This window comes from Rutilus rutilus, assembly GCF_951802725.1.
Source record: "Rutilus rutilus genome assembly, chromosome: 23".
In the NCBI taxonomy this organism is placed as follows: Eukaryota; Metazoa; Chordata; class Actinopteri; order Cypriniformes; family Leuciscidae; genus Rutilus; species Rutilus rutilus.
Genome location: NC_140233.1, coordinates 16,956,493 through 16,973,612, shown reverse-complemented (window position 1 = coordinate 16,973,612; position 17,120 = coordinate 16,956,493). Strand labels below are relative to the sequence as shown.

Below are 17,120 nucleotides of genomic sequence, written 5' to 3'. Positions count from 1 at the left end.
TCACGGGAGTTGTAGTTTATTTCCAGTTCTTCAATTCTGAAGATTTCCAACTGGTCTGAATCTCTGAATAGATATTCTCAATGCCAGGGGAAATAAATCAAATATCTGAATAAAATACAAAGTATGTATTTGTATTTTAAGGATATGCCTTTAACTGCAAACTGTTAATTACATTAGTAACAAAACAAACAATGAAAAATTGACAAAATTTAATTTTAAGTAACGTTAAGGAAATTGCGGAACTGTTGTTATTACATTACATTTTTTTAAAGAGAGAGAAAAAAAAACAATATATTTAAGAAAATGCACATAATATTAAGACAAATACATGAGGTGAGATGAATCACTAAGAGCTTTATGTTCTCAGGATGTCATTCAACCCGTGACAAAATTAAGTTTCTAGTGACGTCTGGTCCAAAAAGAAATGAATAAAAATGATAAATCTGATCGATGTGCTTTTTTAAGGTCAGTGCTCAATTTGAGCAACCACATTTGGAGACCTCTACAAAATACATAATTTTAGAAAAACATTTTCCTTTTCTTTCTGAGAAGCACATTTCATGTACACGGACAGATTCTGTGCACGTGCACATTTCATCAATACTCTTCAACAAAGGATGACTGGCTCACTGTAGTGCATTCATCATAGTCTGTGCTTGTTTGAGTTCTGGAAAACAAAAAGAAGGAAATTTACAATTTGCATAATACAATGTATAATTACTGATCCCAGAAGGGAAATGACTTGGCCACCTGTTAGCAGGACTCTGAACTTGTCAGCAGTGATGGAGACAACGGTGGTCTCTGTGGAGTCGGTCTCGGGGTCCTGAGCCTGAAGTCTGAGCTGGACTGTGGGTTCATTCACTTGCTTTATTTCACTGGAGCTCAGGGTGTAATCCACACGCCAGTTCACCGCTTCCAGACGACCCACTGACACATGGCATGGATCAGGATATTATATGCAAATAAATAATCCGGGATGAATTTCCTTTCTTCTTTTTTTTATTGGTAATACTCACATCGTAGGCTGCTCTCCCTCAGCTTTTCCTGTAGAGCACTGTGTTTATCTTCATATGATTTACACAGTCCTGTGGCGTGCTCTAAACACAAAAAAATACATGATTAAAGCATTACACTTTTTTTCAGATATTACAGCTGTTTGTGACTGTAAAAGGTCTGCAAAGTTTCAAAGATTAAAGTGCACTATAAATGGAGTGTTTGTCTCCCAAAAGAAAGAACCGATTCTGAAGTGCCTGAAACGCCAGTAATTCCAATCTTACTTCCTGATCGTACAAATTTGCATAATGCCCATCTATGGTCTTCACTGGCTGCTTGTGAATAACGTCTATTTTGATCCTCAAACACTAGTTGTAGCTGAGACTGGAAGAGTCTGGTTCGTGTTGTCGAGAAAACGCTGTTTTTCTGCGTTGTGAAAGCCAATCAATTTGATGCACTTCCAAAGGATGAGAACTCTGGCTTGAATTGATACGGTAAAACCAACGGCATCATTATTGTTTGTATAGCTTTATATCAAGTGCTGAGGAAGATCTGGAGCTGAAATTCAGAAAAGGCCGTTTCATTTCCGGCACGCGCTGTAGACCAATCACAACAGAATGGGCCATCTGACCAATCAGAGCAGAGTAGACCAATCACAACAGAATGGGCCATCTGACCAATCAGAGCAGAGTAGACAAATCACAACAGACTGGGCCATCTGACCAATCAGAGCAGAGTAGACCAATGACAACACACTGGGCCATCTGACCAATCAGAGCAGACTAGACCAATCACAACAGACTGGGCCATCTGACCAATCAGAGCAGAGTAGACCAATCACAACAGACTGGGCCATCTGACCAATCAGAGCAGAGTACACCAATCACAACAGATTGGGGCATCTGACCAATCAGAGCAGAGTAGACCAATCACAACAGACTGGGCCATCTGACCAATCAGAGCAGAGTAGACCAATCACAACAGACTGGGCCATCTGACCAATCAGATCAGAGTAGACCAATGACAACACACTGGGCCATCTGACCAATCAGAGCAGACTAGACCAATCACAACAGACTGGGCCATCTGACCAATCAGAGCAGAGTAGACCAATCACAACAGACTGGGCCATCAGACCAATCAGAGCAGAGTAGACCAATCATGGCCATAGCCAGCTATAAGGTCACCGGACCTATGTATTTTTCCATACAAAAAATAATTGTGAAATAATTGCCTAATATAGTATTAACTCTACTTTAGTGCAGCAAGGATATTGCACGGTACCAAGATCTTCTCATCTGAGCTGCCTCATTGGTCTGTCACCGCTCGTCAATGTCAAAATATGAGATGACCAATCAAATCAAAGTAGGCGGGCTTTATGTTCACAGAAGCTGCTGTCCGCGAATTCCAGCGCGACGATATAGTTAACGGTCATTAAGTGTGAGATAATATTTAAGTAGCTAAACTAAACATTTCATATTTGACAGCTGTTTTAGGATAGAAATGTTAAATGACCGACAAAAATAATGAGGCAAACTATTAAACGTAATATAAGAATTAGTAACTGTCAAGAACCATTATATCATATTAGGCATAAGATTAATTATGAATGTGTACATATTGTGAATGAATTTAATAAACTTATTTACTGAGCGTTCCGTCAAAGCGACGGTCTGCGGAAACCGTTAAAATAGCATAATGGAGGACTTTACTATAAAGTCCACAAAATGATAAAGTGCGTATCCTTACCCTTCGGCAGGCCAAGCTGCTGTAGTTCACTGGAGAGAGATTCACTGTCTACATCATGTTTAGCAGCACTGGACAGAATGAAACTCAGCACAGCTACACTGGCTTTAATGTCTCCAATTTCTGGGGAAAAAATTACAAATTAGCCAGAGATATGGCATAAAATACACACAGACAACAGAAAAGACATTTATGTAGGGATGTATACATATTGGTAACATATCAGTTATCAGTCAAAATGAAAAAAAATGTAATAATCATTGATCAATTAATCATTAATTTTATGGATAAAGCTAGCCTGGGTTTCCTCATGCTGCCTTGCGCGCAGCGCGATTTTATTCACGCTGCTAGGCAGCCTGGACACCATGGACCAGATTTTCCCCTCAAAAAGGGAACCAATCACAGAACGGGGAGGGAGCAGCAAGACGATGACGACGTCTATGCGACACACCGAAGCAGTTTGTTTATATCTATGGATCCAACATGGCAGCAGACGCGAAGTAACCTTTCGATGCAGCCTTAGATAGTGTTCTAAGTAGTTTAGAACGCAAGTTTATTTCGTCTTCTTCCTCGTCGAATTTCTGTCGCTCTACATACGTCATCTGGTATAATTGAAACGATTGGCTATGAGCTACTTACAGGCGCATTTGATAGACATTCGTAGCGCCCAATAAACGGCTCTGGGCATTCGTAAACCACGCCTCAAATACGAGAAAATGAACATGTGGTTCCCAGACCACGTCTCAATGAGACGAGGTCTGACGTTAGCCAGGCTAGCATAAAGCACTTTTTGAATGGTAAACAATGGATATTTCATTGTTGCTCATATCCTAACTTTTGACGTCATCTAACTCAATTAATCTTTAAAAGCACTAATAGTTTAATAACAATGTTAAATGTTATCTTTAGCAAATCTCAAAATCAATATCCATATCCAGTTTTCCCACACTGTATTGCCTACATTCACTTGTAGCATTTAAAAGTTCTAATTTTAGTGTCAATTTAATATTAATATTTAACATCAAATATTATTTGAAAATAATTTTAATATCAGCCATTTATTGTTATAAGCCATAACATGAAAATGATTATCAGCTTATCAGTATTGAAACATTTGATTTATAATAATCTTATTTGACACATCACTATTACTGAGAACACATGACACAAAAACTGGGTTATACTCACCAAATTTTGCATCTGTGGTCAGCTTTGAAACTTTGTCATACTGAAAACAGATAATTGTATACAGTTACTAGTCAGAGGAATATCAATTCAGTTTCCAGTATAGCAGTCTGCTGTAGCCAGTGCTCTCTTACATCAATGCCTTCATCAAGCAGGTCTTTCATGACTTGCACACACAGAAGTTTCATCTTGACGCTCGACTGTGAAGAACAGCAATGAAGCAAATTATATATAATTAAGTTTTAGACAGAAGGTGTCAAAGGGAGCATCAAAACAACAACTAAATTTAGACAACCCGCGCTTACTATTCTAGCTAAGGTGCTTATTTCTGCAAGGACCCAGTCAGGACAGTCCAGATCTCCACAAAATCGGAACCTCTGAAATAAAATAATGAAAGAGCAAATTGAGTGAAGAATGTCTCAGCCAGACAGACTACACTACACGATTAGCGTGCGCTATCCACAAAAATGAAAATAAATCAACTATCCACAAAACAAAGCGGTCACATATTATAGCTTTAATGGTTTCAAACGTGAAACCAAAATAAACTCAGCTACCGTTCAATAAGAAATAAGATAAATACCATTGTGACACAGTCAGTCAGCTGCTCTTCTTGTTCTTCTACTGTTATTTGGTGGATAGCACACCAGCTTTCCCATGCCGCCTCTACTGGACTGGAGTCAAATTGGTTAAAAACATATTTTATATTCTATCAGTGTAGTTCCTTTTATAAAGTTGAGAAGTTCGTGATACAATATTTGACTGATTTGGGCCCTTATTTTAAGTCACACTAACTAAAGTGACATTTTTAATACGGCAAATGAATGTTTTATTCCGAGTTCCGACTGAAATCGAAAGATTAAACTGCAAACGCGCATATGCAAATTATTAACGGTGAATGTTAAGAAAATATTACCAACACACTATATCATTAGTCTAGAACTGTGTAGTCTACATCTCACTGTGATGTGTATCCTATCCACCCTTGAGTTCGTAGGTTCTCTCCAGGCAGCAATCTCGCCTAGTACATCGACGGGGGGGGGGGGGGGGGGTGTTGTTCAGTCTACGCAAGCACTCAGCTGGAGATGAGATGTGTTCGAGTTACTCTGAGCGAATAGACTGCAGGATAATGCTCCTAAAACGATATTTCTCTGTCGACATCAAAGGAATTTTGGCGTATCCTTGGTTTATTTATGGAGCGTGCTTTCAGTGCGTGGTTTGCTCTAGTAATCCCAGATTAACAGTAAAACAAGGTAAGAGAAAATACGATTTTACCCTGTAGTCAGACTAATTATAATAAATAAATAAATTGATAGTAGTGTTTGTTTGTTTTGTATATCAAATAATGCAGTCTAAATTGTGTTTGTGAGAGATGTGATATATTATATCTTACTACGACATAACTTTACCCAAGTTTTATTTAATTTTTCTCAGATGACTCTCTACTGTTATACAACACGAATTATAGTCATACAGTCTTATTTCATGAAGAAGGATCGAACAGTCTTTTGTTGGGAGGATTAAATAATGTTCTACATGTTGATGTAGACACTGGTGATATTTTGGAGGTAAATGGTCCTTAATATGTCAATTATATGTGATATTTAAATGAATCACAATGTTTGTATATGATTTTGCCATTTTCTATTGAAAATATTATGAAATATAAAATTATTATTATTAAGATAATATTCTTTTAATTCTATTCAAACTAATTTCAGAGTTTGAATGTAAAGCATAGTAGCATGTCAGTGATAAATTATTCTTTTTAACGCTTTAACTGAAGTTAACTGAAACTTTTGGCAGTGGGAGTAATTGGTAAATTGAGCCTAGGTTAAATTATATATTGTGAATAGATAGTTAGAAATGAAGCCATGACGCACACAAGGCAGCTGGGTCCACAACAAACGTGTGTCTGTCAGTGCAGTTTAATTCAGATCATTTAAGCAAACAAAAGAATAGCAGGTGTTCATGAAAGATTTATTTCCATCAACATGTCCAATCTGTTGCTATGGTTACAATACATTATTTAAATGTTTATTGTGTGATTGTGCAGTCATAGTACTCAAATATATAAACATTTTGAGAAGTGTTCAGAAGATTTTGTGACCGAGATAATAAAATAAAACACGGTTTATAGAGATGCAAACTTTATAGAATTGATTCAGATGATGTTTTATTTTTATTTGTAGAACTTCACTCTGAATCCAAACTTACCAAGATGTGGTAAGGTGAGTTTTTAAATTCTTTTGAAGAAGTGAAACATAAAAGAACAAATGGAGTTTTGTGGTTTATAACAGTCTTTCTAATATTCCTCCATATATACAGAGCTATTGTGAAAATGTAGTCACCGTAATTGAGAGATTTCAAGACTGCACATTCGTATGTGGGACGAATGGAGAAGAGCCGAAGTGTTGGAAACTGGTGAGAAACAAATTTAGAGAGCAAGATTTTTGCATATAGCTCTGCAACATATTTAGAACTGCACAGTTTTCTTTTTTTAGTAAGACCATACTGTGTAAAAAATATGTGTAACTTGACTCAACTCTATTTGTGCGTGTAAAATTTCCACCAGATTCACGGAATATGATTGTGTACGCTGTAAAAAAAGTTGCTGCCTTAATTTTTTTTTAAGTACAATCAACTTGGATGATTAATCCTCATAAGCTCCTAGTTTATGTTACATTCCTTGTCTTTTGGGGTGACCCCGAAATATATGATCCCAAAAATTCAAAGAGTAATTGTAAAAAAAAAATGAAAAAATAATACAAATAATATTTATTTAATGCTGTGTATAGGCTCTATGTACTCAGCCCGCCCAGTTACATGCTGCTAGATAATTTTAATAAAAAGATGCCCAAAAGATCTCTCTCTCTCTCTCTCTCTCTCTCTCTCTCTCTCTCTCTCTCTCTCTCTCTCTCTCTCTCTCGCATTTGCAGCAAATCTTCACCCAATCAAAGTGTGCCATTCTCAAAACTAATTAAACACAACCAAACGTTTTTTATATAAGCTTGGACTCTCTGTAATTTTTGTCAGCTTTACTGGCTGTGCATATGTCTGGTTTCAGCTTGTCGTAAATTTTACCGCAAATAAAATAAACTTTAGTGAAAAAGTATTAATATGAAGTCATTTCTGTGTGACATTTACATTTAAACACTCAAATATGTGATTGAGAACCAATGTCTTACTAGTTCAAACGCCATTTTGACTTTTAATTCCCAGAAAAAAATTATTTTTGATATCAGCATTCAAATTTTCACTAGTTAAAATAATTCCTGATATCAAGATTATCATTTTTACTTGTTAAAATGCCAATTTTTTTTATATCAGTTATTACTATTACAAAAATGTGAATTCTTGATATAAAATATTATGTGAGCACTTACAGAAATTCTTGACATCTCAACTTTAATTAAAATTTTAGTACATTTGTAATTGTATTTTCAATTGTAGATCTCTTTCATTCATATCATGCAAATGAATAAATGTTAAAATGGCTTGCCATATCGCTGCTCTCTAAAATGATTGTCTCTTTTCAAAGTTTCCCGCAGAAAGCAATCATTCCACTGAGGTTGTAGACGGCACAGGGATCTCACCTCACACATCTACACAGAACTCGCTGTCTCTGATTGCAGGTAAGTGCGGAGCGCAAGCCACTTAATATTTTGATCTGCAGGCTTTGTGAATGAGCTGGAGGATTGTACATGCTTATCTAGAATAGGCTTTCATTAAGCAGATCCGAGAAAGTGATTCAGCTCTTTCATAATGAATGTTGCCATTTAAATGTGCAGATGGAGACCTCTATGCAGCAGCTCCTCTTTACAGTGATGGAACCCTGCTGCAGTTTCGAAGAAAAGCTGGAAATCGAATCAGCGTATGGATGCATGACCAGTGGGTCTCAGGTTGGTGGACTCACACATTTTCACTAAAAATAACAATTTTAGCATTTTTAGGCAAACTCGTATTTTATGTATGAACTGTTTGAACTGTTTTTCTAATTGAGGAAATCTCCAAATGTCCACAAAGAAAGGTTATTTCAGATTTAAGGAACTTAGGACAGATTAGTCTGAGTGAACTCGTAGATCTTACTCTGCTTCTAAAGACTGCACTTAAGTAGCCTATGCACTAATTTTGCTTACAAGAGTTTGCTCAGCATGAGAAAGGTCATCAATTGCTTACAGCGCAGCATTTTTCTACTCCCAAGCTTCAGCTATCAAAATACTCCCTTGTCACTGTTTCACACTTGAAGCTAAAGTTGAGGTTCATTGAAATTAGTAAAAAAAAGTGGAATGAATAAAGAAATAATTCATGACTTATTCGGACTCCCCCACAGAGCCCACTTTTATCTCCAGTTTTCTGGCCGAGCGCAAAAATGACTCCTTGAATGAGAAGATATACGTCTTATTTCGTGAAAAAAACTCGGACACGAGCCCAGAAGCTGATCCTTGGATATCTAGAGTTGCCAGAGTTTGTAAGGTAGGTTTCTCACATGGATATGAAAGATGTGTCTGTTCTTTGTGAGGCTTCCTACATGTCTGAGAGAACAATAATTGTGGAAAAGTGACCTTCAAAAGCAATTTTATCATCCTACTCGTTTCAAGGAAAGATGAATGGCCTTAACTTATAAAGGCATTTGCTTGCCAGGGATTGGTTGCCATGATTATTGTGGAGGTGGTAAAGAGACATTTCAGCACTGCAAGCCTCATTGGCGTCTAATTGACAGTGCCAGCAATGCAGTCATCACTCTTCTTTCAGTGCTTCAGCAAAGTTTTTAGTAAACATCAGCTGGAAACAAGACTGTTGGACAGATATCAGATTCTGGAAACAAAGCATGAGCTATGCAAAAAATATGCTCTAAGAACAGTTTGCTAACGTTCACATTATGTTGTGAAAACATTATTTTCATAAACCATCTTGTATTTTAAGTGTTTTAAAAAAAATGTTTCTTGGTTATGCGGATGTTAAAGGAGCCGTATGTAAGATTGTGGCCAAAACTGGTACTGCAATCACTTTCAAATTACTGTAGAGCGGTGTATCCCCTCCCCCTCCCCCCTGACTCGAGGTTGCCAGATAGGCTGCAGGATCCAGCAGGAACGTAGGCTGCTACGTAGCTGTGGTAACTAGAGCAGAGCTGGCAACCCCGATGCCGAAACACTACTGACTTTGTGATTGGTAGATAGGTGGAGGGTGGAGCATCAGGCCAAAACACAAGATGACAACATCAACATCAGTTGAGGGCTGCAACTTCACTTTTTAAATGACAATATCCTGGCCGGACTACATATAAGTATTTGAAATGAACATGATTTCTTAATGTCTAGTGACATATCAGGGCCATTTTATGATTAATTGAAATACATTTCTTACATAAAGCTCCTTTAAGGGAACTCATTTTGCATACATAATGGGAACGTTACTTTTGAATGTTCTTTGTCAATTCTGAAACAAGTAGTAGGCTATCGTATAGGAAAAATTCCAAATAAAACGTTTTAAAAGAATATTTCCATAACGTTTTGAGAACATTTTCAAAGACCAGAACACTTAAAACAAACATTCTATTAATGTTACTGGAAGAACGTTTGTTCATAACTTTGAGAGAACCTTGCTAGAACATTAGGGAAGATCTGAGAACGTTCTGAAGAGAAACAAAGCTTTCATGGCATGTGGATAGACAAATATATCTGGGCTTGAAATTCAGCTGAATATTTTCCACCTGTGAAAATAACACTCTCTCATAGGTTGATGAGGGCGGTCCCAAGCTGTTCCTCCAGAACATCTGGACCTCCTTCCTGAAGGCACGCCTCGTGTGTGGGATTCCTAGTGAGTCGTTGTACTTCAACCGCCTGCAGGATGTTTTTGTGCAGCATGCTGAGGACTGGATGAAGTCGCGAGTGTATGCGCTCTTCTCCAGCAGCTGGTAAAGACTGCATTATCTTCTGATATTTAAATAGTATTCACGCACAGCAGATTGCTTGCTGTGTAACCAATGAGCTTGCTTTCTCAACATTCAAATACTTGGCATTGTTTTGGCACTTCAGAAACCCTCCATCTTCCCCAGCTCCACCTGTATAGATCTGCTACGGGGGTTATTTCATGTATGTTATATGTAGAGCAGCTGTATGTCTGTGAAGGTATTGGCAGTAGCAAGTCTCGGTACTTGCTCTGCAGCAGCAGAAGCGAAGCAGATCTATTCCGCCGAGACCAAATACATTAACATTGCCACATCCATTACCATGCCAATCTCTTCGAGAGTTGTCATGACAGAAATGTAGCTACTAACAAGTACCCAATGTACTGTCTCCATCCCTACCCATATATAATCATGGCAGTAAAGAGAACTGAGTCAACACACAGGCCCTGTTTACACCTTGTATTAAGATGCGTTTTGGTCGATCGGATCACAAGTGGACGACGCTAAATACAGGTGTAAACGAGGTCTAAAATGTTTTGAACCACTTCCAGAGGTAGTCGAAAACGCATTCGACCGGATAGTGTAAATACTCATGTGGTCGAATGCGTTCGAACAGCCACAAAAGACCATCTACTCTCCACCTACTGATCTAATGCGTAAACATAATGGGAAGCGTGCTAATGAGACAGGATTAAAACTTTGGCTGGAGACCCAAGTTTGGTTTGAAGATGAAAAATGTACCAAGTACAATGTTCTCTCACCATTCCTGATTTCTAACACGCACTCACTGCGTCGTCTTGCGGCTCTCAGAGCAGAAATACAAGCTGCTGCTCTCCGTATGTTTTTCTGTCGTCTTCGGGCACTTTGATATGTAAATTGCGTGAGCTTACTTCGTCCATTAGATCGAAAGATCAGAAAAAGCACCTACATTTACCCTCCCCTTGAAGAAATAAGGATATAAGTGGTTGAAACTGGACAAAAGAGACAGATTATAATACCAGGTGTAAACGAGATGTGTTTTCTTCCTCTACTTGTGTTCCGATCGACCAAAACACTTCTTAATACCAGGTGTAAACCGGGCCACAGTCTGTAAGTGATCAGTACAAACACAAAAAGTCAATTGTCGCTTGTTTATTAAGCTTATCAGTCATTGTTCCAAGCGGAAGGCTGAACTAAGAGGATTCGCATCCACACCAACGAACGATAAAAAATATGTTTTTTTGACGCGCTCGCTGTAGTTTTGTCGCTTGCCACTTTAAATGCTGTAGCTCTTGAAAGCAGGAAGGATTCTGATTGGCTGTCAATGAAAAAGAAAAAAACACCAAAAGAATTCTTTAGCTCCACCTACTCCCATGAAGCACTGCGAATGACGACTGTACTAAAGCACAAAAATACTATATGCTAGCGGATAACATGCTAAGTTCACCAACTCATTTCTCTGAAAAAACAATGCAACAGCCTGTTATTCTACTTTAAAATGTGTGTTTCGTGTTGGAATGTCTGTTTTTGTTTTGGTCGATGTGACTCCGCCCACTGCCAATTTACCCAATAATAGTTCGACAACCCGTGTTTCCAGTTGGCGGAAAACACAGCAAGTTGAAGCCATGGAAGCCAGAAAACAAACTGGGCCAGAGATCGCAGATTGTACCCGAACTAAAAAGCCATCAGTTTTATGTATATATGTGTGTGTGTGTGTGTTAACAATCTGTTCTTTTAACATTTGCACAGGAACTCTACTGCTGTCTGCATATACAACTTGAAGGATCTTGATTATGTTTTTGAGAAATCTTCCTTCAAAGGTCATACTGGGGCCATGCCCAGCCCAAGACCAGGAACGGTGAGCAACAACATTCCTTTCCAGAATAATCTTTATAAACATCTTGTTTTATCATATTATTTTGTTTTGTTTGGATAGAAAAACTCAAATATCTGTTAGTCTGCCCTCTTTTGGTTTTGCACTACACTGCATTACAACACCTACCAGTTAACCACTGTGGTCAAATAATGTGTAGGGAAGTTTAAATTTTTTTAGTTTCCTAGTATTCACAAACACCACAAGACCTTTCCATGAGCGTGTCAACAATATTCCACATATTGTTTCCAGATTTGATGAATAGCTCAACTGGTATTGTGGTATTATTTCTAAGTTGACAATGATCTGAGTCAAACTGACCGTCGTAGACTCCCTTGGGGCCGCAATAGAAAAACTTAATTGGGGAAAAAATCATTAAAATAATTAATTAAATGATAATGAAAATGTAAATAATTATTTTTAGTAATATAAAAAGGAATAGATAATCATTTTAATTAATAAATGTGTAAATATATTAGCATTTACCAAACATTTTTGTAATATTGTCCTATTTTTTGCATTAAAACATTGTTAAAAAAAACTGTATTGAGTAACCTTAGATTCAAGTGAAGCGTGTTCACTGCAAATGTTTATTTAATTCACATTTTCCTAAGTTTTATTTTTGTGAACTTATTTATACCCAACAACTTCCTCAATCATTTTACTCTTGACCCAAAGGTGAATCGTTATGGGTTATTTCTATAGCCATTGTTGGTGAGCCAAGGCTATTGTTTCCTCACAATAGCTATTTTAAATCTCCTCTTATACTTGAGGAAATCCACAGTCATTTTTACCTTGGCCTTTGTCTTGGTAACAATGAGATGGTTATAACCTCAAACCTCAAACAATGCTAACTGAAATGACATTATAACTCCCATCTTTTCCAGTGTGTGGAAAACAGCAATTCCATTCCAGTTTCCACCCTCCATATTATTAAAGACTATCCAGAGATGAAGGACTGGATTCATCCCATTCAAAAAGACACACCTTTCTTTACAAGTAATAAGAACTTTACCAAGATAGCTGTTGACCGAGTCCAAGCTTCAGATGAAAACATGCACAATGTGCTGCTGCTTGCAACAGGTACATGGATGTCGTAAATTGGTTCAAGATCTCTGTATATTGATGTTTGCTTCGTGACTTCCTTCATACCAGAGAAAATAACAATACACTTGATTTAAAAAGCCCTTCCCTCAATACCGGCTTTTGTCTTGTTTTTTCCTGCTTAAAGGGGTCATATTTTAATCCCTGAAATCTGCTGAAAACATAGTCAAGTTCTTTGCACAAGAAAATATTTTCTGACCCCTAAAAAAAAAAAAAAAAATAATAATTTCCTGCTGTGCCTTTAGGTCTCCAATTGAAACCCTCCTTTTGGCTTTGAAATTAAATGTAGCACTTTGTTGCACAAGCTACTGGTTTGTTGATGTTTCAACAACCCATGTTGCAACTTTTATAAACTTCAGCCACTCTTTTGTAAGCATGGGATCCTTCAGAAGGATATGCTGAGCTGTTGCTACACACAGCCAGAAACCGCAGTCTTTTTTTTTGGATTCTGGATGAAGTTTTAAGTTATACTTTCAGAGTATAATTAACTATTTTATTTCAAAAGATGAAGGTAAATTTGTTTTCTCGTCATATGTTCCCTTTAGAATGAGATTTTTGTATTATTAACCCTTAAATACACGTTTCGCCAATCATTATTACATATTCAGGTCTTTAGCGACCCGGACTTCTCTAGACCGCAAATCGGGGAAAGCATCAGTGCGAAAGTCGTGCCGTGTATTCCAGCCTTAACAAGTTTTCCATTATATGCGCTTAGTACTGTCAATTTTAAATTACTATTGAACCTGCTTACAATAAATGTTCTCACTAGTTCTGACATTCTGCCTTACTCACATTCATTGTCTTTGCTCTTCTTAGATAATGGCGACATCCTCAAGATCCTGGAGGACGGCTCCGAAGCTTTTATCATCTCTGAAACGCATCTGTGCAACGGCTCAGCACCCATACAGTCAATGAAACTTGACTCTGTTCAGGTTCGTTTGTCCAGAGACCCTTTAATAGCTTTTTTGGGAGTAAAACAAGATTTAATAAAAAGAGAGAAGAGAATGTACCTCCTACGAATACTCCTAGTTGCTGCAAATTTTCACCGCTGTTGTTTTAATCTGCAGAAGAAGCTGTTTGTAGGATATCCTGGGCAGTTGTCCGTGTTAGACCTGCAGAGATGTCAAGACTACAATGCTTCCTGTGAGGAATGTGTTCTTTCCCGTGATCCATACTGCGCTTGGACTGAACGAGGCTGCACGTCACAAACTAAGTATGCTTTATCTTTTTATTATTTTATTAAAGAATATTATATTATTGTGCTATATTTATATATATATATATATATTAGTTTTTGTGCTAGTGTTTTTGTGCTAATGTTTTGAGAACATTATTAAAGACCAGGGGCCAGTTGCACCAGCTGGACATACACCCGGTTATTAGACTAGGCTGGATGTAAAATGCGGCTTAATCTTATGCCTAGTCAAAGGTAGGTGTAAAGTGAAAAGTCATGACTTGTTCAGAAAAGACTAGTATATGTCTGAATTAATTATTACTGCATATTTATACCATATGCAACCTACTTTTTAATGGTCACAAAGGTAATTCAAATGTAGTACTCAATATGCGATCTTGGACACACTGTCTTTGTGAGTGAGTCATTGAATTATTCACGCAACTGATTATTCTAAATCGTACACCTGGTCAAAGGTAGGTGTAAAGTGAGAAGTCGTGACTTGTTCGGAAAAGGTTAGTTTCATCTCTGTGAATCAATTGTGAGTTAATTGTAACTGCAGACATGAACTGTAATGTTGATGATGGGTTCATTTACACATGACATGCGATATAACAACGTTATAATACAGATATGCATAATGTAATATGTACATACAGTATGTAAATAAATACAATATATATGTAAATAATACAGATGTTGTCTGCTACGGCTGAACGGTAGGAGGCTGGTTTGCGTTTGCTTTATTCCGTGCTGTCGTCTCCGCCGGTTTCATAACATGTCTCCGTTATATTGTCATTTTCTGCTAGTCCGGCACTTTGCTAGCCTGGTTAAAACCAGACCATTCTCAGTTATGGTCTGGCAAAGCTTCATTAACAACTCATTTCCAAAGGGGCGTCACCAACGGACGTCGCTCAAATGCCTCTGGGCGCAATTGAATAGACCTAAAACCAATCAGAGCGATCGTCATCGTGTAAAGCCCGCCTCAACGTTTCTGATTGGTGCCTCGATTTAGACGGATTAGAAATCGGCTTGAATGGGCTCTTTGCCAGACTACTTGCAGAGCAAATCTAAATTTGCCGGAAGTTTGTCTGGCACTTTGCAACAACACAACCTTGTTTCTGCAGCGATTTTCAGCATGTTTTCTATAACAACTTCTGGCGTTTATGTTTTACGTAGCTTAAGAAAGTCACATAAACCGCGCGAAATACGATCAGACTGAAACGGATTTCCAGAAATTCTATTTGAATATGACTTCAAACAACATATACTCACACTTTTAATAAGCAGACTTATAAATAACCTTTTACATGTTTAGGCATTACATAAATAACAATTTACATACGTTGTAATAACGTACAGGGCGACTCGTTAGGTAATCTGACTCATTGAAATCAGATGGTGTAGTAGCCTCATTTATGATGAGCAAATTAAATTTTTTTAGCATTAGCAAATTTAAGTTTTTAAGAATCTTGAATGGCATCTCAACTATGCGTCCAACTTTTTACGTCCAGCTGGTGCAACGGGCCCAGAAAACTCTAAACAAACATTCTATTAACATTTACTGGAATAACGTTTGTTCATAACTTTGAGAGAACCTTGCCACAATGTTAGCCAAGAAACTCCATAGCAACACCCTGGCAACCTGCTACAACACCCTAGCACTGTTTTAAATCATTTTCTTTTTTGTTTCAGAGGAGGAATACAAAACATTGCTGATGGACTGACTAACGTATGTCACAAAAAAACAGGTTTGTTATAAGAATAATCTCATAATGTTTTTAAGTAAAAAAATGTCCCCGCAATATTTCAAGACAAAAGACAAAACCATCTTCCTAACTCGTGTATCTTTAACAAATGTTTTTTTCAGTGGGAAGATTCAGACGTGATATGCAACAATCATCAACGGCTCCATTAAGTGTCCGACACTCTGTGCCCACTAATGTCCCCTTTTATCTCTCTTGTCCTGTTGATTCCCATCATGCCACTTATGTATGGGAACATGGGGACAAGAGAAGCCCATGCCAGCCGACTCAATCAGAGTGCCTCCTCCTCATCCCAGCCATGATGGCTGACATGTATGGAAATTACAAATGTATTTCCCATGAACGTGATTACACTAAAACTGTGAATGAATATGACCTTTTTCCTAAGTCTGCTTTTAACAATGCTTTCAAGCTCAGAGCCCAGGACTGGTTTATGGCCACATTAGTCACTAGTGCCTTCAATCTCCACTCACTTTAAGGTCAAAGTAGTTATATAAATGTCAGTACTTCCGTCCTCCAGCATTTCTGACCTGTAAGCTGATTTCAACCATCAGTAACTCGTTGCCAGGTGTCAGTGGCTGTCTGGTGTAGACTATGGCCTAATCAAGTGAGGTTTATAGGGAAGTAAACACTGAAGTAAAAGAGATTACACGCTTGCCATCTCTATTGAGTGTATACAGTGGGGTCCAAAGTCTGAGACTGCAATGCAAATTTGGGCTTCTGAAGAACCTGGAAATGCTCGGACAGTTTCAGGATTTAGGCCTAGAATTTTTCTGTGAAAAAAAAACCCATTATGAAGTAAAATGAAGGAATATTTCTTCTATTCCTAGGTCACAAGTCACTTTTTAAAACAATTACTAATTTAGTGGTATAAAGATATAATATAAATTAGACGTTAATACGATGTATCACGTTATTACATGGCTTGGTTGAATTCCAATGTAGAATGCGGTCTGTTATTTCTTGATAACAGACCGCTGCGAAGTATAACACACCGTTGCCACGAAAAACAGAGCGTTGCTATGGACGCAGGATTCAAACCGTAGAGGCGGAACGGACTATTTTCTTCGGACTATTACGAAAAAGTGTAAAACACCGCTGTATGCTGCGTTAAAGAGGCATGTGCGCAACACGCATAAGAACCGCATGGCGGAACAAGTGAAGGAGAAGCACTGAATGAAAATGCACGTTCCCTCAGCAGTTATAAAAATATTAAATATTAAAAATCTTAATATAAACTTTGTATAATAAAGTTATAAATCCAGCTGTTACCCAGATTCCAAACGGAAGTGCGTCACGAAGCTCAGTGCAAGTGGTCCAACGCTAGAATGAGACGGTCTAGTAAGAGCGCATGGCTACATCACACATGTCCCCGCCCCCACGGTCACG

At 37.8% G+C, this 17,120-nt stretch overlaps 2 protein-coding genes across 3 annotated transcripts; one reads left to right on the top strand and one right to left on the bottom strand.

The window, feature by feature from the left end:
• commd4 (COMM domain containing 4) lies at positions 1 to 4,906 on the bottom strand. The gene is made up of 9 exons (XM_084397869.1): positions 4,849 to 4,906; positions 4,508 to 4,598; positions 4,230 to 4,301; positions 4,059 to 4,124; positions 3,928 to 3,967; positions 2,743 to 2,862; positions 1,017 to 1,097; positions 751 to 927; positions 1 to 667 (listed from the first exon to the last, which is right to left on the bottom strand). Exons 1-9 carry the CDS (start codon positions 4,854 to 4,856, stop codon positions 627 to 629), a joined length of 696 nt encoding a protein of 231 aa, XP_084253995.1. The 5' UTR covers positions 4,857 to 4,906; the 3' UTR covers positions 1 to 626.
• Positions 4,907 to 4,928: 22 nt separating this feature from the next.
• Positions 4,929 to 16,799, top strand: sema7a (semaphorin 7A (JohnMiltonHagen blood group)). 2 transcript variants are annotated; one of them, XM_084397865.1, is made up of 14 exons: positions 4,929 to 5,177; positions 5,359 to 5,492; positions 6,117 to 6,155; positions 6,253 to 6,348; positions 7,466 to 7,559; positions 7,716 to 7,826; positions 8,258 to 8,400; positions 9,663 to 9,841; positions 11,564 to 11,672; positions 12,575 to 12,770; positions 13,608 to 13,723; positions 13,859 to 14,004; positions 15,661 to 15,716; positions 15,836 to 16,799. In XM_084397865.1, the coding sequence occupies exons 1-14, from the start codon at positions 5,015 to 5,017 to the stop codon at positions 16,207 to 16,209; spliced, it is 1,956 nt and encodes a 651-aa protein (XP_084253991.1). In that variant the 5' UTR covers positions 4,929 to 5,014; the 3' UTR covers positions 16,210 to 16,799. The 2 variants fall into 2 exon arrangements, with proteins under 2 accessions (XP_084253991.1, XP_084253992.1); XM_084397866.1 differs by having other exon boundaries at positions 15,664 to 15,716; positions 15,836 to 16,793.
• The last annotated feature ends 321 nt before the right edge of the window (positions 16,800 to 17,120 follow it).

What these genes read in the sequence shown, in the direction of transcription:
- commd4 (XM_084397869.1), bottom strand. An exon ending in TGACTGACTGTGTCACAATG is followed by an intron (nt 4,302 to 4,507) that starts GTATTTATCTTA and finishes ATTTTATTTCAG; the next exon opens with AGGTTCCGATTTTGTGGAGA. An exon ending in TGCTTGATGAAGGCATTGAT is followed by an intron (nt 3,968 to 4,058) that starts GTAAGAGAGCAC and finishes ATCTGTTTTCAG; the next exon opens with TATGACAAAGTTTCAAAGCT.
- sema7a (XM_084397865.1), top strand. Translation starts at nt 5,015, where the DNA reads ATGTGTTCGAGTTACTCTGAGCGAATAGACTGCAGGATAATGCTCCTA. An exon ending in CTCGCTGTCTCTGATTGCAG is followed by an intron (nt 7,560 to 7,715) that starts GTAAGTGCGGAG and finishes TTAAATGTGCAG; the next exon opens with ATGGAGACCTCTATGCAGCA. An exon ending in CCAGCCCAAGACCAGGAACG is followed by an intron (nt 11,673 to 12,574) that starts GTGAGCAACAAC and finishes CATCTTTTCCAG; the next exon opens with TGTGTGGAAAACAGCAATTC.